Source organism: Seriola aureovittata, chromosome 15 (assembly GCF_021018895.1).
Source record: "Seriola aureovittata isolate HTS-2021-v1 ecotype China chromosome 15, ASM2101889v1, whole genome shotgun sequence".
Lineage (NCBI taxonomy): Eukaryota > Metazoa > Chordata > Actinopteri > Carangiformes > Carangidae > Seriola > Seriola aureovittata.
In genome coordinates this window covers 9,219,591-9,243,797 of record NC_079378.1, presented here as the reverse complement: position 1 = coordinate 9,243,797, position 24,207 = coordinate 9,219,591, and the positions used below count along the sequence as shown (strand labels likewise).

General features: G+C 39.4%; 3 protein-coding genes across 4 annotated transcripts in view; 2 read left to right on the top strand and 1 right to left on the bottom strand.

The window, feature by feature from the left end:
- Positions 1-24,207, top strand: part of snx12 (sorting nexin 12) — a 79,056-nt gene that overhangs the window by 10,798 nt on the left and 44,051 nt on the right. The gene's annotated exons all lie outside the window — the stretch shown is intronic.
- slc7a3a (solute carrier family 7 member 3a) lies at positions 1,375-17,756 on the top strand. Of its 2 annotated transcripts, none has more exons than XM_056396590.1 (12): positions 1,375-1,515; positions 9,845-10,476; positions 10,663-10,824; positions 11,408-11,591; positions 11,689-11,804; positions 12,466-12,688; positions 12,775-12,914; positions 13,306-13,408; positions 13,724-13,953; positions 14,141-14,307; positions 14,555-14,663; positions 14,756-17,756. In XM_056396590.1, exons 2-12 carry the CDS (start codon positions 10,110-10,112, stop codon positions 14,908-14,910), a joined length of 1,956 nt encoding a protein of 651 aa, XP_056252565.1. In that variant the 5' UTR covers positions 1,375-1,515; positions 9,845-10,109; the 3' UTR covers positions 14,911-17,756. The 2 variants fall into 2 exon arrangements, with proteins under 2 accessions (XP_056252565.1, XP_056252566.1); XM_056396591.1 differs by lacking the exon at positions 1,375-1,515 and adding an exon at positions 2,447-2,529.
- Positions 18,511-23,922, bottom strand: LOC130182057 (ras-related protein Rab-39B-like). The gene is made up of 4 exons (XM_056396599.1): positions 23,589-23,922; positions 22,364-22,596; positions 21,674-21,944; positions 18,511-21,530 (listed from the first exon to the last, which is right to left on the bottom strand). The coding sequence occupies exons 2-4, from the start codon at positions 22,576-22,578 to the stop codon at positions 21,375-21,377; spliced, it is 642 nt and encodes a 213-aa protein (XP_056252574.1). The 5' UTR covers positions 22,579-22,596; positions 23,589-23,922; the 3' UTR covers positions 18,511-21,374.

Genomic DNA, 24,207 nt, shown 5'->3' with positions numbered 1-24,207 from the left:
TCTGCAAAAAAAAAAAAAAAGTCATTGTTATTCTCACAAATAATGGAGTCACCTTTAAGAGTCAAGTATTGGTCAGGCTATATTCAGCAGTGACATTTTGTTAACACTGTGAAGGCACTATTTATTATTAACTCTGATGCCATATAGTATTGCTGTTGCATCAGACAGGAGTATTTTGAACTGAGTCTCTCATTGTTGGGATTTATGTGCATTTACATGCATGATGTCACAGAATTTCATCATACACAGGCCAGATTTTGGTGGTGGAACATAACTAAGTACATTTACTCAACTACTTTATGTTTCCAGCTTCGCAGATGTGAGCATTTGTGACTTTTACTTTTCATATTTGAATGAATTTTAATTAATATTTGATAACTTTGAGGTTTGGAATATGAGTTGGACAAAGCAGGCTTTGTGACACCATGTCTCTGGGCTCTGGGTAATTGAGATGGCGTTTCTCATCATTTTCTGAATTTTTACAAATCAAACTACTAATTGATTAATCGAGAAAATCAGGAGACTAATCCATGAAGAAAATAATCCTTAGTTGCAGCCTTATATAAAATAGTTAATAATGAGCTTCCAACTACAACAGTAAAATTTTGCTTTACACAGTTACACACAATAATAACAATAGATAATACATTATTATTATTATATGATAATAATCTTGTGATGTATTAGCCAATATAAAAGTACAACACTGGGGTAATTTTTACTTTTAATATTTCAAGTACATTTTACTCATTATGAGTAACATTTTCAACATAAGACTTGCTTGCAATGTGGTATTTTTACAGTGTGGTATTAGTATTATTACTTTTTAAGTAAAAGATCTGAGCGCTTCTTCCATCACAGGCCAGATTTTGGATGAGATTTTGGATGGTGAGGCCTCAGTCAGTGGGTGACACAAGAATACAATTTTGAAAATCAAATTGTTTGGACACCACCACTGACCCTTCAGCATGCTCAGGTCACTGGGTGCATATACACATGAAAGAAAACGTTTAGTTTTTCCCTCCTGCTCTTTTAATCTGCAGGGACAAAGCAAGAGCGGATATAGAATAGAAGCTGGAGCCAGGTCCCATACATAGCTTTCACAGTGGGGGGGGGTGGGGGACGCTGACGCTGACTGTCCATTTATGGTCATTTCTACTACGGGAAAACACACACACATACACACACGCACAGCACGCGTTGTTTTGCGCGCATTCACATTTTAGTTTTATCTTTCTCTTTGTCGTCCAAGCTCTCTTTTATATTGACTACTGTATATATTACTACAGCCTTATCAGAAACCTAAAGACTCTTACGCCTCATCCTTCCATTCATGAGTGGAGAGCTCCACCTCCGCTTGCGTCAGTTTGTTTATACACATCCCCGCCCCTCGCGGCTGATAAAACTCCGCACACACGCGCGACCGAGCGGGATATTTCATCAGCGACGACGGCAACAGCTTTCCTGTCTTTTTGTCTGTCTCCTTTCACTATTGTCAACAAGAAGACTATAAAGGTAATTCACTTCATCTTTCATTGATACAACAAATAATTTTCTTTATCTATGTCGTGTTGTAACGAAAGCTTTTTCCGGTTGTAACGTGTACTCACCTGGTCGTAGAAAGTGGACTGATGCAATCCTCCTCGTGTGTTGTCAGTTGTGTTGGCGCAATATTTCTTTAAAAGAACATAACGTCCCTCATATCCACCAGGTGTTTTATGGTAAAAGATAAAATAGCAATGTATCTATCGGAACGTTTTACTCACATTTTCCGTTTATTCGGTGTAGTTGACTGAGGCGACTTAATTTGTCTTTTGAGCGGGGAATCAAATGATTTAGCCGACCGCGCACACGGAAATAAATAGTAGAAACGGATAACTTGATGAGAGGTGGCCATTATGGGAAAACGTTTAAACCATTTTCTTATTTTTTGAACACATGACTGTACACGTTCCGTGTTATCACCGGAGGTTTCCATTCATTGTTTTGATCCTAGCCGGCTAGCATAAGGAGAGCTACCAAGGCGTGGGATGACCGTAGTGCTGCTTTCAAAGACCTCCGTAAAACGCCATTAATTATAATAGTTAAATTAATTTTCCTCAAGCAAAATAGCGTGTTTCAAAAGAAATTGATTTAATTGCATGTATTAATTGTGCATGTGTTCATATCAAGCACACACATAAGTACTCTGCAACTGAAAAGACTGATGCATTAAAACCCGCAGCAGTAGGTTAACTACTACGAGTGTGTGTGGTATTTAAAGCTACAACACTAACTACTGGTGCAACATTAGGTTTAAATACAGCCATTACATCATCTATTGACATTGTTCATAATGTAAGCAGTATAAAATACTGATGACTGTCGCTTGGTTATGTCGTGACACACAATTGGTGATTACATATTTCCGATAAATCTGAAGGCAACATTAGCACCACGCGAGAGCCGATCTGAGCCACGTAGCTGGCTGGTGTAGTTGTCCCTGACAGATGGACAGCTGAGCATCACCCAGTACGGTTGACACTGCTTGTGAGTAAGGATATTTTTTCAACTGTCGATTAATTTAACTTTTATATTAACCTTGACTTCCAACAAGCGCGGCGGTCGTCAAAGTGAGTTATCCTTCCGGGTAATGTCCACTAGCATGCTGTGCATTCAGGGTGTCACCCATGCTTCAGTTGCATCAGCCGGTTGAACGCTTATTCCACAATTTAAAAAATGCAGTGAAATTCTCGTGGGTAACACAAAAGTAGATATACGGAGTGTGCAATGTGCCTTAAACCTGCTAGCTGGAGTAGAAAGGTTGTTGGACTAACCAGGTAGACAAATGCCACGTTAGTTACTTTCTTAAATCCTGGCTTGCATTGCAGTAATTACAACCCAGGTCGACAGAGGACAAAACCTTAACTGTGAAGCTAGGTTCGTCAGGTTTTGTCTTTGGCTGTTACAGCCAGAAATTGTTAATGTCTTTACTATTGACAAGTTGGACAAGAGCAGCAGACTCAGATTCTCCATGGTATTTACATTTTGCACACGTTAAAACACACTCAGAGGGGAGTGCACATATACGCCCAGTTGCCAGGTTTTCAGGTACAAAAAATTATAATTATACAATCTTATACAAAAACCCTGCAATAAATCCTGTCTTTATGGTTGGAGGTTGTAATAGTAGTTTTTGAGAGGTGTTCATTCGACTTTATGGTAATTTTAATACAGTTGAAATCTGTTGCTTTATTCATAGAGCTGCAACAGCCGGTCTATGAATTGCTTAGTCAATTGACAGAAAAAAAATCTGCAACTATTTTGATAATTGAATAATCACATTTTTATTAATGTACTAAGAAAAATGGCAAATATGTCTTCACTGAAGCATTCTTCATACATGATAATAGACTGAATATCTTTTGAGTTTTAGACTGTTGCGCAGAAAAAAAATCTGTGAATTGTAGTTTTACATTACATTATGTTGTATAGTCAAACAAATACTCCAGGAAATACATGGCCAATTAATTCTCTAAATATTGTGACCATTACACCAGAAATACAATTAACCAGGAGTAGTGTCAGTTTCATAGCATGAATAGTATTGACTTTTTTTAATTGATTTGTCCTCAGTACATTATTGCATCAGCCATAACCAAGTGGATGAATCTGCCTTAACAATATAATGTTTTATAGGTGGAGGAGGAGGAGGTCTCTTATACTGAAATTGTAACATCCTCTTGAATATTCCCATCTATTTGAATTACTGATAGGGATGGCAGACCATTTCTTTTTAGTAAACAGAAACTTTGTGTGTGTGTCAGAACAGGAGGGATGTGCAGCAAACCCTTAATCACCACTCTACATCTTAGGGCTGATATGATCATGGTACATTTTCGCACAGACCGTCATAGATATTTGGGAGTGGCATATGGGGCAACCTGGTTTCAAATTAGTCACTTTTTCAAATTAGAGTGTAATTGCTTGACATAATTACATTGTGTAATTAAATAATTGCAAGTAAAACTGATATCAAGTTTTTCTGCATATGTGGCCTCATCTTTTGTGCCCTGTGTTATAGTGATAATTGTATGTACACCAAGACAAAGCTGATGACTGGTTGTCCTCTCCATATAATGTATACCTCTGTTCTGGTAGCTGTTGCTGTTAGTGTTACAGTAGTGTTGGCATTGGTCATGGGAAAGTGAGCAGATTCTTAGTTTGTCACATTCCATTTCACAGCGAGAGCAGTTTCTTGGCAAGAGCAGTGGCATCCGGCCAGGTGACTTAAAGGGTCGTTCGGTTCGATCACAGTGGTCGGTCTGCCCACTCATACTTGCGCACAAGTTCATACATGTACATTAACAAAACACACACAGCGTCAGTGTTGAATTGCAGTAGTCTTTAAACATACAAACGCATATTTATGACTCACAAAACTTACTGTACATAACTGAAAAAACCCAGAAAACCATTATGTTGTTGATGCCTGAAGAATGATTCACTGACTCTTTATGGTGAGACATGATACAGTTTTCCTTGCAGATTAATGCAAGGTTACATTTACACCTTTCAGCAGTTACATTATTAATATTAGGGATAAGCAGATAAAGGCTTTCAGTGAATCTACACTTGAAACAGTATTTCCACACACCTTTGGACACAACAAACAATAACATACAAAATTCCTTTTAGGTAAGGGCGTATTTGGATTTGAATATTTATTTTGGTACACACAAATATATATGTATAAATGCTATGTACACGTAAATATTTAGATATATCTATATATGGGAAAATATTTGTTGCAGTGCACAGCCAGGTGAGTTGAGGTCAGTTAGGATCATCCTTATTTAAGGGAAGAGTTTCAGTTTTTACTCTTGAAACAAAAGTTGATTATGTCTGGGATAAATAGCAGCAGGTACAAAAATTCCTTTGTCCCTCACATCAATACATTTGAGAATAATATCAGGATTTTTTTTTTTTGCAGAATTTTAATAATAATTCCAGTTTCCATTTAGTGATGGATAATTAGAGATTTGACAGTGACCTATAGGAGATATAATGTCACTGGTCTGGTTATAGAACATGAGAGCTGCATTGTTGTTGTTGTGGTTGTTGTCAACAGTGGCAGTCAAAACAAACCCATGTGTTTATATGTACAGAACAAGAAGCAGCACCAAGCTATAATGAGGTTAGCAGGTTTGTTACTTCTCCAAATAATCCTCTTAGAGTCTATGGCAGCAGTTGGGAGCAATGCTAAGTCAAGCAGCAGGACCATTATCCCTGAAGCCTGTTGTAACCGGAGCACTTTTTGGCCCAAGTTGTTGGTCATAGTCCTCTAAAATAAAGAGCTCTTTAGTCAGTTCCATGTTTAAAATTTGAATATACTCTGGTTGTGTTGTTGGTAAAGATGGTAGTAAGATAGTAAGAGACAGCAAAACAGAAATCAACTAATCTCCCTTTTTTACACTTAACCTTTTCTTCCTGTTTAAAGTTGTGCATTCATTTTTAATAACAGGAACAGAAAATGGCTGCAGGTAGTGCACTAGTCCTTTCATGTGGGTGTGTGTGTGTAGTTACGTAGTGGAGTTTGCAGACGGAACACTTGTGAGCTACACCTCTGTGCAAAATGAGCACCCGCGTGAAAACCACAAGGAAAAGATTAGCAGGCAGTTGATGTGACAGAGACATCGACTGACGTTAAGGTGCCTCTAGCATCGCTTTAATGAGACCACCCTTAAGTGAGGTCATACAGCAATCTGGTCAGCATTTTTCTAACTTTAAGTTGGGAACTGTGCCACAACTAGGAAAGAAAGACAATCTTATTTTGAAAGAAAAATTCCCATAGACATTTTCCAAAAAAATGAATATTCCTTTACATCTTTAGTTAAGAATAGACCTAACGTTGAGTTCTTTTGGTGTTTTACTTGCACAGTTTCAGTTGCACTTTTGTCCTACTTGACGAATGTATGTGCGGTGTTGGGCGAACCCCTGAGGAGATCACAGCCAGCTGGGCACAGTAGTTTAGTAATAAATGTTTATTGACACGACATTGACACTCTCAGATCTCAGTTCCTGGTGTGCAAGTGGAAAATGCTACTGGAATGTCACACCAAGTGGGGAGCGGGAGCATTTCCACCATGTACCAGTTTCCCATCAGTCTTCAGAGGACTAAATGTTTATTGTTGCAGTTGTTGAGTGCTCGGTGTTTTTTTTATTTCATTGTTTGACAGTGTTTGTCTTCTTCTTTCAACACTTAACTGTACTAGGCAGGATATTCTCTTTTGAAATGCTAAGACTAGAAGTGCTTTGATAAATAGGTTATGTTGCCTTTATGGTATTAATAGAATATTGTTATTGTACTGAAACATTGTGAGCGCTTGTATCCTGTGTGCTATGAAAAAGAACAGTCCAAAATGAGACCATAACATAATGTACAGCTGAATGACTTTTTTTCTCGTTTTTTTTAAGTTGCCTGAAATACTTTGTGACCTGAAACTTTGTATAAACTGAACTTGTGAACCTTTTGCTTCAAGGTTGTGGTGTTAGATGTTTCTTTGCTATTCTCTTTTACAAATGAGGAAGCTTCAGAAATACAAGCTGGTTAGTAACCCAAAACAGCCACTTTGTATTTTGCATATCACTCGCTGTGCATGTTGTTGTCTTTTGATAAACCTTTTTTTTTTAATAATCTTGGTTTTCCTGACACTGTTGTGTGCCATATCCAATTTTACTGCAGTTTCCATTCAGTACTTTTCATATCTTAAACCTGATTCCAGCTCCATCTTTCACCACCGTCTGAAAGTACCTGGATCTGGAATTGGTGTCACCTCCCTGAGCACGGATGAAATTTAATTTTTCTAACGAGAAACACAATAGAAGGCTAACATAGGCTGAACTGGTGATAACTGCTTCATGTTAAATTATGCTTCATTAAATCCCTGAAATGGAAAAGGGATATTGTCATGTTCTGCTTGAAGCAGTACTTTTAACTTTGGCTTTAACTAGACACGAGGATGGAGAAAAACAGCACAACAGAAAACAGGCTCTTTGAAAAGTAAAAGTAGTCTTGCAAACGATACTCTTTGCCCCCTCATCTTTAGTTTCCCACTTGTAATAAGTTTGAAAGGGCATTTTCCCCCAACCTCTGATCCAAGTAGACAGCCACACTCGCACATCCACACAGTCGGCCTGGTCTGTGTTGCTGGTTTAGTGTTTCACATCTTCTCTTTGCTGCCTGACTGGTGAAGTGACTGATAGGCCTGAAATGTCCGTCTGCCTTCTCAGCATTCACACCAAGGAATCGGGTGTCATTGCATTAATAGCCCCAGACACTGTGCAACATTGCCTTAGACTCCGCCCCAAATCCTGACCTTAAGCCTCCCGGCAAAGCTAATCCTTTGCACTTTTACGAGTTTCAAGAGGAATACAACTTCATGCTGAGATAAATTCAGGGTACTGAATTTATGTAGTGAGGCATAAGAATAGAGATGAATGTTTGTTTTGTTTTTTGTTTTTCTAAAAATTGCTCCAAAGTGTTAGTTTGAGGATTGAAGACATAGATACTAGTCATTCTGAGTTAAATCTTTTGATTGCTAAAAAGCTGATTCTTATGTATTTTCCACTTTGCAGGATAGTGGACTTATTTTATGACACACGATTGTAAGTCAACCATTGTCATGGTCTTTTTACCTAAACTGTTAATGGTTAGTCATGACAATGGTAGTGTAGTAGTAATAAAACTAGTGTAGCATTTACAGATAAGCTAAACTTGCCTCGCCCTTGACATTACAAGCATGGCTTTGCCTGCATGTACTAACAAGTGTATTACCTCAAATAACAATCAATTGCAACATTACCTTACATTACAAAGCTTTGTACTTTAGCTTTTCAGACAACTGAAAGTCCAAAAGTTATGAAGTAAACTTTATTCAGTAAAATTTTCAACTTAATTTTAATCCTCCCTTAAAAAAAAAACCCAAATATATCCATGACATTAGCATGACGAGTTCTGGCTCCTGCTTTCTGTCAGAAGTGACTTACTCTGGAAAGTTAATTATTTATAAAACTAGGTTTACAGTACATAAAGAGGTGTACACGGTCTATTTTCATGGGTGTTAATCTCAGCGGGAGCAGCTGCATAACAGACGAAGTTGCATCAAAATCTTGGTTTAGCATTTCATGAAGGTAGAGTAAACCCACTGGCCTGACCTGTTTAAATGCCAGGATTTTTGTAGTCAAACCCCACAGCTTGAGGTAAAAAAAAGAAAAGAAGAAATCTTATGTAACGAGGTTTACAGATTAAAACTTTCCATATTACCTCTAACAAATCCAAATGTGGAAGTATTAATGGATAGTTTAATATCATAGAGCCAATTGCTTAAAATACCTTGGTCACTTTGACTGGTCCACATTTTATGCCTCTCTGGTTGTGCTGTGGCCTTTTGCCGTCACATTGCAGCATCATTCGATACACACTCTCCGTCCAGGAACCTAAACCTCCAACGTCAGATAGAAAAACAGTGTACCTGTCAGGTCAGATTTGCTTTGCTACGCGTCCTTGGCCTAGTATGACCTGTTCTCATGTGTCTATATGTTTGTGCACATGTGTTTTGCAGAAACTGATGTAATCATTATCATTTAAACCTTTGCTGAACTTGACAAGCTCATTACTATTGACGTAAATCACGTTGCTGTCGTCCTTGAGGATGGGTTTTGTCTGTGTGTTCTCTAAACCTGCGGCTTCAGATCATTGACAATGAATTGATCAATAATCTTTGGAACTATGTACTGCATTTTGATTAAGCAACAGTGACGATTAACACATCAACACAAGTTAATGCTACTTCGGGGAGAAATAGTTGGTTATTTGACATGTTGTAGTTTTTATACAGGGTAAGGGTCAGTTTTATTTTATCTGTGTATCAACCTTCTCCCAGTGCAGCTGGTTCACTTTATCGAGCTGCTGGTTCATGCTGTCCCCATCTCCCCTTGTTGATATTAGTTTGCAGAATTCAACCATATCGTCTCTTCACAGCCTCTGACTTTCCCAGGCTTCTCTCTGTCAGCCTGTATTTGCTAAAAAAGCAAAACAGTTTGTAGAGTGCCCTCTCTCGCAGTAAGGGAGTGGTTGGGAATTATGCTAGGTGTTCTTTTGTTTTTATAGGGCTGTGCATTTTGACGAGTTTATTTGTCAAGGCAAAATTAAGATTAGATTCAAGCCTGGTAGAATAGCTTTAGGCTTTCTTTCCTCATGGGGTCTCTCTGTGCCCCACTGCGTGTCATGATGTGTTACTAGGCCGTAAGAGGGTGAGGTATGAATTCCTGGAAGTTGTGTAACTGGTATTTATACAGGTTCTCATGTAGTGAAATGCGTTTTTTTTTTATTATTTTTTTATTGTCTCTCCAAACCTGCCAACTGATTGATTCTCTTTTTTGGTGAAGAGGAGAACAATATTCCAGGAAAGTTTCCAACATCTCTGGTGCCACCTGTGTTCACGTGAAATTTATCTAAAACCTGCTGAGACATTGTATGTGATATCAGACTACACAAATAAACTCTACAACTTATGCTACAAAGTTGTAGAGTTTATTTGTACAGCCCAGGTCGCAGAGAACACGTCCTACAATTTACGATTTCTGTGAGCATTTCAGTGTTTGTTTTTGTTTATTCTTTAAATCCCTGCCACAGTTTCCCTGCAGTTTGAACACCTTTCCCTGGAAAAAGTTCACTGTTGGAAAAAAAAGGATAGAATAATCTCTCTGTGCAGTGCCAAACACAGAGCTTTGAGAAATGTAAGCTTTGGCAATTACTGAATAGTTCTCTGTTTTGAGGCCTTGTTTTCTTGTTTCTTCACAGGTCCTAATCTGCTGCTACAAAATACTGTGACCAAAGACCTTCCACTTCCTGTTCTGTCTGCTTGAGTAAACCTAAGTGTGAACACACCTACACCAGTGGAACAATAATAAACAAGTACTTGGTTTACAAACCCCATCTGCCCAAAGTACTTCTACTCTCAGTCTACTCACACCTGTTCTGTTTAAGCTGCGTCATTCACACACCCACACTAGAAGGATTTAAAACACATAGCCTGCTTCAGCGCCCACACACAGTCACAGCAAATATGGCCAGCAGGCTGTCCAACTTTGGCAAAACTCTGCTACGTCGCCGGGCATTAGACTGCTCTGGTGAAGAGACCAGATTCGCCCGCTGCCTGTCCACCCTGGACCTAATTGCCTTGGGGGTGGGCTCCACACTTGGTGCCGGTGTCTACGTTCTCGCTGGCGAGGTCGCCCGAGAGAAGGCAGGACCCGCTATTGTCCTCTGCTTCCTCATTGCCGCTCTGTCCTCCATGTTGGCCGGCCTGTGCTATGCTGAATTTGGCGCCCGTGTCCCCAAGACGGGTTCTGCATACCTTTACAGCTATGTGACCGTTGGAGAAATCTGGGCCTTCATCACAGGATGGAATCTCATCCTCTCCTATGTGATAGGTGAGCTTGTCTAAAGTGTCAGTGAAGGTATTACAGTACTTTTCATGTAGCAACAGAAATGATCCGTTTAATACAGTTTTAACTGTGCTAACATCCCCAGTAAGAATAAAGAGAACAATGGAAAGGACGAGTCATATCCGGTCACCACATTGTTGACACACCTTCATTTCTGTCCTTTCTTTTTAGGTACGGCCAGTGTGGCCAGGGCATGGAGCTCAACCTTTGACAGCCTGGTTGAACAAAAGATCTCTGGCTTCTTTAAAGCCTCCATGGCAATGAAGGTGCCTGGGGGCGTGCTGGCAGAGTACCCCGACCTATTTGCCCTCATCCTGGTCCTCCTGCTCAGTGGTGAGTTATCCCCTGTCTTCTTCAGTGATTCCCAAACCTGGTGGATATAACATGATTAATACAAAGGAAAAGAGAGATTTTAAAAGATGTATTTCTTATTCAGAAATCTTTTTTTTGGTTGACCTGCTCCCTCCTCACAGACAAACGCACCCTGTGACAATGTGACAAAGGGTTGGTAAACTCACATTGCTTAACTTTAATTAGTTATAATCCAAAAAGGTTGGGAACCACTGATTTGATTGCTTTGAATAGAAACCCAGTGAAACTGCCTAAATTAAATCCACTTATATAAAACTGGGGCATCCGATTGATTATTGCAGTCCATGCAAACGTAGCCATTGTTGGCATATCATTAAAAAAAACTTTGCATATCAGCCTGAACAGTTGTCACAGTAAAGCTGCAGCTAGTGTGGCATGCCAACAGCAGTGTTATGAGGAAATAATTGATGGATTGGTGTTGCTGACTGATGGTACGTTGGAAGTGATGAAGTACGAAAACATCCACCCACATAGCAGGACATGTTGTTATTGGAGATGAAATATGAATTCTCTCTTCCTCTCCTCTTGAACTTTCTGCCTGCAGGACTTCTGGCGTTTGGCGTGAGCGAGTCGGCGCTGGTGAATAAGATCTTCACAGGCATCAACCTGGTGGTTCTGGGCTTCGTCATCATCTCTGGCTTTGTGAAGGGGGACGCAGCCAACTGGAATCTGACGGAAGACGACTACATCGGCTTTAGAAACCGCACCAACAGCAGCAAGCCGTTTCCGTCAGTATTTAAAATCAAAGTTTTACTCCTTCTTCTGTGTTTGATTGTTATTCTTGGCCATGAAACAAACTGCGTGTCTCTTCTTCTGCCACTTCAGAGTTGAGGAGGAATTTGGCGAGGGTGGTTTTGCTCCATTTGGCCTCACTGGAGTTCTGTCTGGTGCTGCCACCTGCTTCTATGCGTTTGTGGGCTTTGATTGCATCGCCACAACAAGTGAGTTTTCTTTTAATATATATTTTCATGAGAAACAAAAGTGTCACTATAAACAGTGGACAGACAGTAAAATTCTTGCCTAGGTATTTCCAGTTGATTCCCACTCTTTGCTGTTTGTGAACAAAAAAAACTGACACCTGTGTAGATCATTATGATAAACGATATATAAACGAGTCTTTGTTTGTACAACATGATCGTGGCCTTTAAGATTATGATGAATCACGCGCATGCAGAAAATCAGGATGTTGGGGTTGTTTTGTGGCTTATTTATTGTTTGTTGCTGAGCTTTTTATGTGACACCTGTTATCAGTGGGAATGTTTCCACAAATACTTGTGCACATGGGCACAAATGTTTGGATAGCACACACAAGAGTCAAAACTGCTTTTGATAATGGGTTCTCATTAGGTATTACGTAAATCGAGCAGGGGTATTTCCACATCATATTTGAACAGTGCTGGGCTGACGCAGCACCTGTTGCCCATATTGAATGGCCATGTTACGTAGCCTGAAGTGAGAGTGTGTCAAGACTCTCAATATTTTTCAGGTGCTGTGAAAACTGCAATGCATTAATGTGATTTATGACCTTTGAACAAGTATAAAATCTTGGTTGTCTGACCATCAAGTAATCTTTTTTTTTTCTTCTTTTTTTTCCCCCTTCAGGCGAAGAAGCAAAGAACCCCATGCGATCCATACCTATTGGCATCGTGGCCTCATTGCTGATCTGTTTTTTCGCTTACTTTGGTGTGTCTGCCGCTCTGACCCTGATGATGCCATACTACGAGCTGAACACCCAGAGTCCTCTGCCTGAGGCCTTCAGCCACGTGGGCTGGGCTCCCGCCAGATACATTGTGGCTGTGGGCTCTCTCTGTGCTCTGTCCACCAGGTAAGGAAGGACATTTTTTCTTGTCATGATGTGTTCCTTTGCATATCTCTGTAAATCTAACACAAAAACTGTTGCTCTTGTCTCAGTCTCCTTGGCTCTATGTTTCCCATGCCTCGAGTTATCTATGCCATGGCTGAGGATGGGCTGCTGTTCCGTGTTCTGTCCAGGATGAACACTCGCACAAAGACCCCTCTCCTGGCTACCATCGCTTCTGGTATTGTTGCAGGTAAGCTCACATTTTTCACTTTTTTGAGTGTGTTTATCTCTATCTTTCTGGTCATGCTTACTCACTGCTTTTGGCCGACAGACTGTTTTTGCTGTGTCTATCCCGTGCTGTCAAGTCTGTCGAGGGTGGTTGTTTATAGTTTTCCAGGGTCACAGCTCTGTCTCCTGCTTCAGCTCTCTCTGACAGCTTGTCCGTTCAAGATCAATAACACTTAACCCTTCAGAAAAAGTCTGTGAAAACCCCAGAAACTTCCAATGTTTTGTTTTTTTTAGTCCATACTTTCATTGTGGGCAGTCTGAACTATTGAAGCATTACTTTCTTCCTCTTTCTGACTGTGAGACATGGGTTACACTATAAATTACAGAAAATCTGGTTTCATCTCTCCTTACAGCTCTCATGGCCTTCCTGTTTGACCTGGCTGCTCTGGTTGACCTCATGTCTATTGGAACTCTGCTAGCATACTCTTTAGTGGCCATCTGCGTCCTCATCCTCAGGTAAGCACTCTCTACCAACACAGCCCATCTAGCAGCTGCTGTACTAATGCCACTGCCAAGTACCAGTTCAAAAGCATAGTTATATCATAGTGTGTATGCAGCTAAAACACAAGGGGTCACAGATGCTTCACACTAGCTCTCATTCACATTAGTACTGGACTTAACTGGGAAAAAGAATGTTGCACAGAAATGTTTTTATAAATTTTTATGAGAGCTCATATTTGTACACAGCCAATGTTTCTAGCTATAGTGGTGATTTTTCAGTTAAGCCACTGTACATTTATTTTTAATTGACACACCTTCCTTCCTTCACAGGTACCAGCCAGGCTCCCTGGCTTCATCCAGCCAGATGGAGAAGCTGATGGAGCAGGTGGAGGGGGAGAAGGTGGCTGTAAGTGGAGTAGACAGTAGTGATGAGTACGGCATGGAGACGGAGGAGAGGCCGCTCAGAGAAACCTTTACCGTCAAACTGCTCTTCTGCCCGAGTGGAAAAACCCCAACGCAGACATCTGGGAACATCGTTTACGCTACCACTGCTATTATTTGTAAGTATGTCAAGGAGGAGGCTAAAGGTAGAGCTTGTGCTGACTCCTGTCAGCTAATGAGAATAATATATATACATACATACATTTGGAGCCAAAAGTCTACCCGACTTTTGGACCTGACTGTGTATATATAGTAATATGCAGCTGCAACTGGTATAACTAACTTTCTCTGCGCCTCTATTTGTAGCGGTTCTCATCACCATACTGTGTGTTATCCTGGCCAACTACCTGACAGAGCTGCTGTCCGGGCACGCAGGTGTCGTGGTGCCCTGTGTTATTTTGACTCTACTGTGTGTCATCTGCCTCATCATCATCTGCAGGCAGCCTGAGAGCAAAGAGGCTCTCACCTTCAAGGTAAGCCCAGGGAGCACAAGCTTTTGCGTTGCAGAGAAGAGATTTCTTTTTTTTGTCTTTGTTTTGGGAAAACCACACTGTTGCATCAGCAACTATGACACTGATTTGGAAGAGAGGCTAAGATATCCACTTCTTATTTGCAATGTCATTTTGGCACACCATGTTCTCTCTCTGTCTCTGCTACCCAGAGAAGAACCAGGTCAAATTTGAAATATAATTATGCTGACTTTGTCTCTGTCCTCTCAAGGTCCCTCTTCTTCCCTGGTTGCCCCTCTTCAGTGTTTTCGTCAACATCTACCTCATGATGCAGCTGGACTGGGGTACATGGTGCCGCTTCACTGTTTGGATGATTATCGGTACGTTTGAACATAGTTCTGTTTTCATTACTTGTGCTACACATTCATGCAACTGGTTAGTAACTTCTCATTGCCTCTCTCCTCACCTATAGGTTTTGCCATCTACTTCTTGTATGGTATTAAGAACAGCAGTGAAGCTGCCAACAGGTCATCACCACGCAAATATGAGCCCGCCCTGCAGAGCAAGAGCCCGATTTACAAGGGCGCTCCTGACGACAGTGACGTGGAAGCAGGCAGCAGCCCCTGATACAGAGTGACATAGACCTGGGAAATGTTGCAGAGCATCTACACTCATTTTGGCAGTCTGGTTGTACTGGCAGCCAAATGCTGCAGTGTAGGCAGCCTGGAACACAGGCCTGGGTTTAAAGGGAGGAGAGGCAAGAAAACGCCACACACATCTTACCTCTGATTTGGAGGCTGATTAACTTGATGGCTAGACACTGTGACAAAGCCATTTTTTGGCCCATGTGTCGGTTTTAATCTGTCTGTTTGTACTTAGCCTTAGCCCTCTGGAGATATTTACCTGCCTATAACACATGCTATCAATGGACCGAACTAACAGATTCATGAATTTCTGTTTTGTTTTTTGTTATCTGAAGCCGTTAACTGGAAAAATGTTACTCTTGAGCTGTATTTCGTCAATGCTTCCTCTCTGTTATTATATCGGTGTGGCTGTGAGGAGCCACCCGGCCATTAGGGATGAAAAAGTACTACTGTGTACATCACTAAAAAATTATGACTTAAACCAGTGACTTTACAAAGGTCAAGACATTTGGATCAGTGAGCTAAACTTCAAGCTGTTTTAAGAAACATGATTATCATACGGACCAACACCACAAAGTGGCAGAGATAATGAGTTGCTTCTGGTGAAGTACAGTCGGCATGTCTAGTTCATTGGTCTTTGTTTATTGCACCAGCCTGTTTGTTTGTGTGTCAACAGGGTAGCACTGAAGCTGTGTGGTTTACAGTGTCAGTCAGGGCCTCAGTGCAGTTAGGTCAGTAGCACATGGTTGATGTTGGCGTCGTCTACGCTGCGCAGTTCGGTGTCTAAGGCTGAAGTACATGCTTTGCAGATTGGACCAATTTTAAATACACTATTGCCCTTTTGCCCCCATGCTCCTAGAGAACAGCCATAAAGTATGCGTACAGTATAATCTTAAAATAGTATGAAATGAGTCTCTTTTAATTAATTATGTTATGTTTTTATCTCACATGTAGACTCTGCTGAAATGGTATTTGTGGCCTTTGTTTCAACCAGAACCAGGTTACTAAAAGGATTTTGTTGAGGCCAAAACAGGCAACAAACTACTTCCTGAGCCATAAAGCCTTGAAATTTATAAACTGAAGTAAATGCAGCAAATGAAATCTCATATCTACTATACTGTCTGGTATTCACTGTATTGTAAACCCCATCCAACTGTTATTCCAAAACGGCCCTGCTGGACATGGAAATTTATATGTATAAATTTAAATCATCCATATAGTTTATTTGGTCATTCTAGATTACATCCATATACTATCTGTCTATTTCAAATGCTTTTAATAGCTGTAGCCAGATATTTCTGCAGATCTGAGGATAGATTTATATTTAGGAGGTACATTAATTGCATTGTTTTCTTCTAATAGGTCAAGGAACAGGGTGTTTTAAAAAAATCAGTTAATACACAATGACTAGTTTCTTCAACTGTCATATCCACTTCAGTCTGGGAGCTGGGGGTTTGTTTCTAAACAAGGGTCTGTCTTTCATCACCACTAAAATATCAACTGTATTTTTGTTTTACTTCCTTGTGAAAAGGCTCGGGGTTTTTTCACAAAGGTTCTTGTTTAGTTTCAATTGAAACTTGTTCTTGGCAGCTTTGTCTGTTGAGCTCCCATCACTTTTATTTTTACTACTGTATTTACTTTTTCTGATAGAACTGTTAATATTTAAGTGTTTATAGTATTGTTTGTTTGGGATAGCTTTGTTTTTTGTTTTGCCTTTTTCATATCATCTCAATATTCGAATTAGCTATTCATGTATTTTAATCGTTAACTGTACAGGTTTTAGAGTTGTTGTTTTTTTTGGTCTTTTTGTCCTGTTGCTTCCACAATATTGTTGTTTTTTTTGTTTTGTTTTGTTTTGTTTTTTTGTTTTTTTTCCCTTCTTTGTTGCAAATGTTTTGGTTCACCAAATGATTGAATTGTAATATTTTCTTTCTTTCCTGACCAAATGAACTACGCTTTGGAAACAAATAATGACCACTTAAAGTTGGTCTCTAAATTGTGTAATTTTAAATGTTTTTACCCCCCAATCCTCTGGACTCATTATGTTAACTTATTGTTAATAGCAGTTTTTGTTTGTCTAGAAAAGTGCTTTACTGTAGAGTGTACAGTATTTGTTTAAAACTATATCTTTATTTGTATAATGCTGTAAATTATACAATGACTTTAAGTATAATTTGGTAAGAGGTGGTCTTTGTAAATTACACTTGAAGGCATTTCATTTGACACTTGATGCTGCTGAAATCCAAGTCCCTTTTCAGATAAAAATGGTCCTGATGGAGGCAATATTGAAGCATTTCTGCATTAAAAAGATGTACCTAAACATCTTCACTATTGAGAAGTGCACTAAGGGAAGATTTGGATTCAGCCAGCGTTTCTAGATGATGTGAATCTACGATCTGGTGCCTATAAAACAAACTATTCTGCCTGAGAAAGGCACTGGGGCTGGTAAAATACCTGAGTCTGACTGTGTCTCAGGCTATTTAAGCAAAGTTCATGAGCTACTCTCAAGACTTTCTCTGCAGATTTCAGTGTAAAACTGTTATGTTTTCTTGAATGCCAGTCAATGATGAAGGGTGAATTTGTCATTATAACATTATGTGACGTGGCTGTGACTCATGCCGCACAGAGCTCTTTGTACACAGCCCTTGTGCCTTTCAAATATCAATGTGATCATCTCCCCAATCAATGCTTTCTCATTAACAGCAATGATCTATTTTTGTCTTTCTGTTTTATATCCTGTACATATGGCTGTCATGTATAAAATTAACTGTATTTTCAGTGTTTGTTTTTTTTCTTTTTTCTTTTTTAATAAAACATGATTCATGCTTATGGTGTTTTATCCACCACTTTTTTTTTTTTAAAGAAAGATGGCGGCATTTTCTCACTGAGCTGAATGCCACAGGCTGTTGTAGACACCACCTTTTACTGGTTTAGCAATGAGTCACCAGTGACGAACTAAATTATGTTAAGAATGTAATCTATGCAAGTTACAGCATGACTTTACCTTTGGGCTGTTTCACTATCTTTGCAACTTCCAGCAAATCCTGCAACCATGAGCCTAAAACTAATTAAATACTTACATTATTTCCTATACACATTTATCTGCATCCCATCTCTGTTTTATGTTGTCAATGAGTGGTTTAAGATTTAACATTTTTATGTTTTTTTTCAGGAATAGGCCACAATTTTAACACCTAAAAATACAAAACTGTTTTCTCAGGTGACTTTCCAATTGCATTTCTACAGAAGAGGATAAAAAAAATAACATTTTTCCACATTAGGGCCACACGTAAATGTTTTTTTGTTTTTTTTGTAGAATTCTGACATTAAACTCGAAATTCTGGGATTGAAATCAGAATTCAAAAAAAAAAAAAATTCACATGTGGCCCTAATCCTCTTCCGTACATTTCCCTAAACACTTAAGAGCAATCTGTTTTTACTGAGCAGCACAACACTTCATCACTCATCCCAATCAAAATAATTAACATGTCTTGGAAATACCTGCCTCCAAAATGACATCATTTTTTTAGTCAAGACAGTCAAATGTCAAAAGAGCTGTATCAGAAGTGACAGAAGACATTGAAAAGGTCTCAATTATCCTTTATAGCCAACTGTATAAACTGTGAAAACAGTGTGTTCACAGGTTTCTCACAGTCAGTGGTCACCATTCTTGCCCATATTCACAGTAAGAACCTTGTATGTAACAGCGGTGTAAAATACAAAAATAATGATACAGTGAAAACAAATCTCTCAATACAACAAATACATGTAAATTAGGAACTATTTACAAATCTGCCTTAACATGTCATTGGTGATCCAAAGCCTATCTGGTCACACCACATTGAAACTCATGTGATATTCAACCAAACAGTAAAACACACTCGGCACAAAAAGAAACAAAATATCAAAAACATAAAACATGATATGTTTAAACAGCTCCCCACCCTTCTACTGTAAATTCTCCACCCAGTGCAGCCATCTAGTGGTTACACAGAGTATTACATCAATTGTTTAACTGCACTTATGACCTTTTGCTAAAGTTTAATGGTAAAAAAAAAAAAGAGCAGTCCATTATTTGCACAAGGCAAATCTTTATTAATGTTTCCAGGCATTTATTATTGATGACACATTGAACAGTCAAATTTGTCAGGGTTTGGTTTTAAATAAATTATTTACAGGTTGTGTAATGTGATATCAATGTGTTTCCCACCACCTCACAGTTTAAATGTTAATATTCACAAGATAAATGCACAGTTGTAGCAATGGACAGTAAGCTGGCTGCATGTGCTTAGGCACCTTTCCTCCAAAAGGCACTCAAAAGAGACACTAACCCTCTGCAGTCAAAACAAATACTCACTCACTGCTGTTTCTAAACTGTTCAATGAATTAGTTAATAACATCATTCTGAACTGAAATCTGTGCAACTGTCTAGTTCAATATTCCTAATATGTTCACTTTTCGTGGTTAACATACACTGTCATGGTGCTTAAGATCATTTCACATCCCCAAGCAACAAATTAAACTTCATTCATTCTGCTCTCTCTGATCAGATTCCAAGTACCGAGTGAAACGGTTATTTACATTATATCAAAAATAAATGTTATTTTCTTTCTTTGGAAAATTTCAGTTAAAATGGAGGCATGCACTAATTATAAATATGGACATGATTGAATCTATAAATGGATTGTAGTGTGAGAAGAGCTGAAAGTGTGTAATATTTAAGAGCAGTCTCCATATTCAAATTCAGTTTTCAAAAATATGGAGTTCCAAAGTGTTCAATATTACACAAATAAATAAGTGATTATGAAGTAAATAATCACATGAATAAATTGTGTAAAATGTTTAGGCTAAATTACACAAGATTTTTTTTTTCCTAATTACAGTTTTATTTTATGTCATTTTTTATTTCATAATGGCACTTTTCAGTCAATCATGGCCCCTGCTTCTCTTAAGTTAGCTTAGCAACTTCTACCAAATTTAGCCATTTAGCACCTGTTAAAAAAACAACAAAACAACAACAACAACAAAAAAAAAACAGTATACAGACAAAGTAACATCAATTTAATTAGCTTGAAAAAGCTCTACATGGTTCCTACCTAGCTTGCTAACTAGCTAGGTGAGGTTAATGCTGTGTTCACATATCATTTAAACCGTAATAATGAACAGCTGAGTGTGACTTCTGAGTTGTAATTCAAAGGCAAAGATAACCACAGAGCTAGAGCGAGCATAGACAGTCTGTGCACGCTCTAGCTAAAAGGTGCTAACTGGCTAAATAACTGAATTAGGGAGCATGTAATTGACTGAAAGGTGAGGTATCTGCTTACAACTATACATGAAGACATGAAATAAAACATCATTTGAAATAAAAGAGCGAACATTCAGGACAAGAGGCACTGCCTTACGTCCCACCATGATCTCCACGACAAAAGACCACATGCTCACAGTACTAATTGTCTGTCATCAGGGATGTTAACAGAGGTTTTACATTTGTGTATTTCACACAATTTATTCATATGATTATTAATTTCTAATATATTTATTGACTCTTAAACACACCGGGGTTTCATACAAAAGGCTTTAAGGTTATATCTTACCTGTTCTCACCAGTAAACCAACACAAGTTAGTAAACATGAACTGGGTACTTAGCATTGTGATAAAACTCCTTGCTGTGAACTACCCATAATGGCTATCAGTGAGCAGCTACAGTGTGCTCTCCTTTCAGCAAACAGCAAATGTACCATTGAACGTTTTCACTGTGCAAACTCTTTCTCTAGCATTCAAACAAACAAAACGCTAACTTTGGTTCAATTTGATTCACGTTCATTATCCTCCACTCTCTCATGTGTTAAGCCACTTGGATTCATAGTGCAGTACAATCAGTGAAGATCTCTTTCTGTCTCATCCCTCTCACTGGATATAGTCTGTACAAGGTTGCAGTATATTCTGAGTATTATGCATGAAAACAAAGTGGCATGGCTCAGTTTTGGCATCACTGATTCAGATTTAAATGAACATAAGCATAAGCACGCTACGCTGACAGTCTCAGTCTTTCAGAGATGTGCAGCAAGAATATAACCGGCCACTGGAATATGACTGTACACATCAAGAAAGTGGAGTAAAGCTGAAGTGTTGGTAAGAGCTGAGGGTTAATACAATCACACACACATGCACACAAAACAGTGATGGGGTTAGGATGCTTCTTGTGCTTCTATGCCTGCTAGGATCATCAATAAAGTGTCCTAAGTTTGGACAGAGCCATAAACAGGCACCTGAAAGACAAAACAATGTCCTGTGTATAGAAGTAAAGTGTGTTAGCTCAGCAGGGAAGTATTACGAGTCCCACAAAACTGGCCTGAGTGCAGCCATGGCTAGAAAGAGATCTCCTACAGATGGAGTCCACTGAAGTATTTACCACCTGTCCTCCCCACATGCTACAGCCAGGAAAATCAGCAGTAACACTGCCGGCTGCCTTTGGTGACCTCCTCAGAGGAGTGGACGGTATTGGGAACAAATCCACTCTTGACGCCCTCCCAGCCGTCCTGGATCTTGATGTCCCCGCTCCGCACTAGGTCAAAGATGTCCCGCGTCAAATCCACAAAGGCCTGAAGTACATACCAGAAAATCAGAACTGGTGGATTCATAATTATGTAAATTAATTAATAATTTAATGAATGAATGAATTGATTCTATTAGACACTTAATTCTTAAAATCAAGTTTGACGCAAAAAGTGTTTTTTCTTCAAACCTTCTCCACGTTGATGGCGTCTCGTGCTGATGTTTCCACGTAGCGCATCCCGTAGGCCCCCGCCAGCTTCTCTGCCTCCTGCTGGGTCACCTGACGTTGGGCCTCCAGGTCGCACTTGTGACCGACCAGCAGGAATACAATGCTGTGCGGCTGGACGTGGCTCTGGGCCTCCTCCAACCAGATATGGACGTTCTGGAAGGATCTGCGATTTGTGATGTCAAAGAGTAAGAGCCCGCCCACCGAATTGCGGTAGTAGGCTCTGGTGATGGACCTGGATAGATAGATAGATAGATAGATAGATAGATAGATAGATCGATAGATAGATAGCACATTTACTCCTACTTAACTGTACTTTCATTTATAAAAAAGACTAAATAATTATTAATAATTTCCAAAATCAGCTGGCACTGTAGTTTTTAGGAAATGTTATTCAAACAGGAGTAAATGATGCACTTGTCTGGGACTATTTTCAGCTACTGGGTTGGTGCTCTAGTGGATATTTACAGCAGTAAACCAGTGCACTTGACCTGAAATAAACTACAGTGCCCATGTTCATCATAATTAAGAACAGAGTGATAGATTATAGATTTGTAAAAAATCACACTTGAATAAATAAATCAAAGAACAGTGGAAGCAATGTGAGTTTCGCTAATAGGTCATAATGCCATTTTGTGAGAGCTCTATCTTTACCTGAACCTCTCCTGTCCTGCAGTGTCCCAGATCTGAAGTTTGATTCTTTTGCTCGGCTCTATTTCCACCAGACGGGAGAAGAAGTCCACCCCCACGGTGGGGTCTGACACCTGGGCGAAGCGGCCCTCAGTGAACCTCCGGATCAGACACGACTTGCCGACTGTGGAGTCTCCGATGACAATCAGGCGAAACTGATAAAGCCATATCGTCTCCATGTCTCATGAAAATAAAATCTTTGGCATAACAGAATGAATCACTCAGTCAGTGTCATCCATATAAGGGCTTCAAAGGTTTTGTCCAACCCGCAGTTCAAAACCCAAAGATATTTACGTTATTGATATATGACAAAAAAGCATCAAATGCTCACAATGAAAGGTTGGAACCAGCAGAAAAATAATTAAATCAGAAGAAAATGATTTAAAAGTCAAGTTAAATGGTCTTTAAGCTATATGAAATCTAAACATGGTCATAACCCTTAGTTTTATTTTTTCTCTGTAACAATAGCAGTCGTTTAAAGTCTATTGTAAATGTGAAAAAATATATTTCATTTGTAGAGCTTTTTCCACACATGGAATAGCAGGAAATGTGTCTATGTTATGTAAAATATTAAAATATCAATTAATGGGAAAACATCTAGGATTCAACCCATTTTAAAGCTTCTACTAACAGTAGAACAAACAATAAAATCACACTTCCCTCTTCAGAGACAGAGCATGTGTTTAAATAGATTCATGGATCAGATTAAACACAAATGTGCAATTAATCTACAAACTGTGTTGACCACATGTCTTAGACTGTCATGAGGAGAGAATAATAGGCTCAAATCATCTCAGTGTCTACATTTTCAGTGGGGTGATTTAATTTGAGGGGAAGGAGGGAGGGGGAGGCCACTCCTCTCCAACTCAATAAACATTGGCGTAATCATCCCCCATGTGGCTAGTAGACTGGTTGTTATACAGCAATATCACACAGTAAGGCCTTCAAGCTGGCCAAAAATGAGCTTAGTGAGCAGATAGCTGCTAAACATGACTGCTGCTACTTGATATGAGATATTTGCTACTGATTTCTTGAAGGCCTCCAGTGACAGCCATAACAAGAGCCCACCAACTTTACAACAAATAGTGAGGCCCAGCCCTCTTATTCTAATGCCAGTTATGAGCCTTCTTTACTTTAATAATTAACATTCAGGATAGCAATTAAGTCAAATCAATAGATGACTACCTACCTTGAAGTTAAGAGTTCAGTATCTGTAAAAAATAAACCCCATGTCGATGATTATGTCTTCCAAAAATGATACTTAAGACTAGCAGTGGTGGTGTTGTTGCTCACAGAAATAGCCCTCCAATAACATCATATTATTAAGCAGGGCTTTTCTCTCCCATCACTTTGAGCCGTTTTTAAAAAATAAAAAAAAAGCCTGTTGAGAATTAAAACAGCAGCTGCTGATTAATTTGAGCAAGACTACTGATATTTCCGTGATGATCCGCTGATGAAATGGCAGCAGGACACAACAGCAGCATCACACATCTCCTCCTCGCCCTCATCAGCACCATTACCGTAACTGCACACACAGCGGCTCGGCAGAAATCCCCCGGCTGCTGCCTTCAAAGGCTGTAGGAAAAGAAAAAGAAAACCAAAACTGCAGCCCGACTATGAGGTGAGCGCACATGAACATCATAACTTAATCAACATCGTTGATTTCAACATTTAAGATGACAGACTGCTAATTGCTGCTTAGCCTACTTCTTTTTGCAGGGGTCAACCCAAAAAAAGTCACACTTGGTTCCATAAGAAATAATAATCTGGAGACGGTGCGCACTCTCAAGCCAAGACCCGCTGTTCGC

What these genes read in the sequence shown, in the direction of transcription:
- slc7a3a (XM_056396590.1), top strand. Translation starts at nt 10,110, where the DNA reads ATGGCCAGCAGGCTGTCCAACTTTGGCAAAACTCTGCTACGTCGCCGG. An exon ending in AACAGCAGCAAGCCGTTTCC is followed by an intron (nt 11,592 to 11,688) that starts GTCAGTATTTAA and finishes CTGCCACTTCAG; the next exon opens with AGTTGAGGAGGAATTTGGCG. An exon ending in CTCTGTGCTCTGTCCACCAG is followed by an intron (nt 12,689 to 12,774) that starts GTAAGGAAGGAC and finishes CTCTTGTCTCAG; the next exon opens with TCTCCTTGGCTCTATGTTTC.
- LOC130182057 (XM_056396599.1), bottom strand. Translation starts at nt 22,578, where the DNA reads ATGGAGACGATATGGCTTTATCAGTTTCGCCTGATTGTCATCGGAGAC. An exon ending in GCAGGACAGGAGAGGTTCAG is followed by an intron (nt 21,945 to 22,363) that starts GTAAAGATAGAG and finishes CTATCTATCCAG; the next exon opens with GTCCATCACCAGAGCCTACT. An exon ending in ACGCCATCAACGTGGAGAAG is followed by an intron (nt 21,531 to 21,673) that starts GTTTGAAGAAAA and finishes TATGTACTTCAG; the next exon opens with GCCTTTGTGGATTTGACGCG.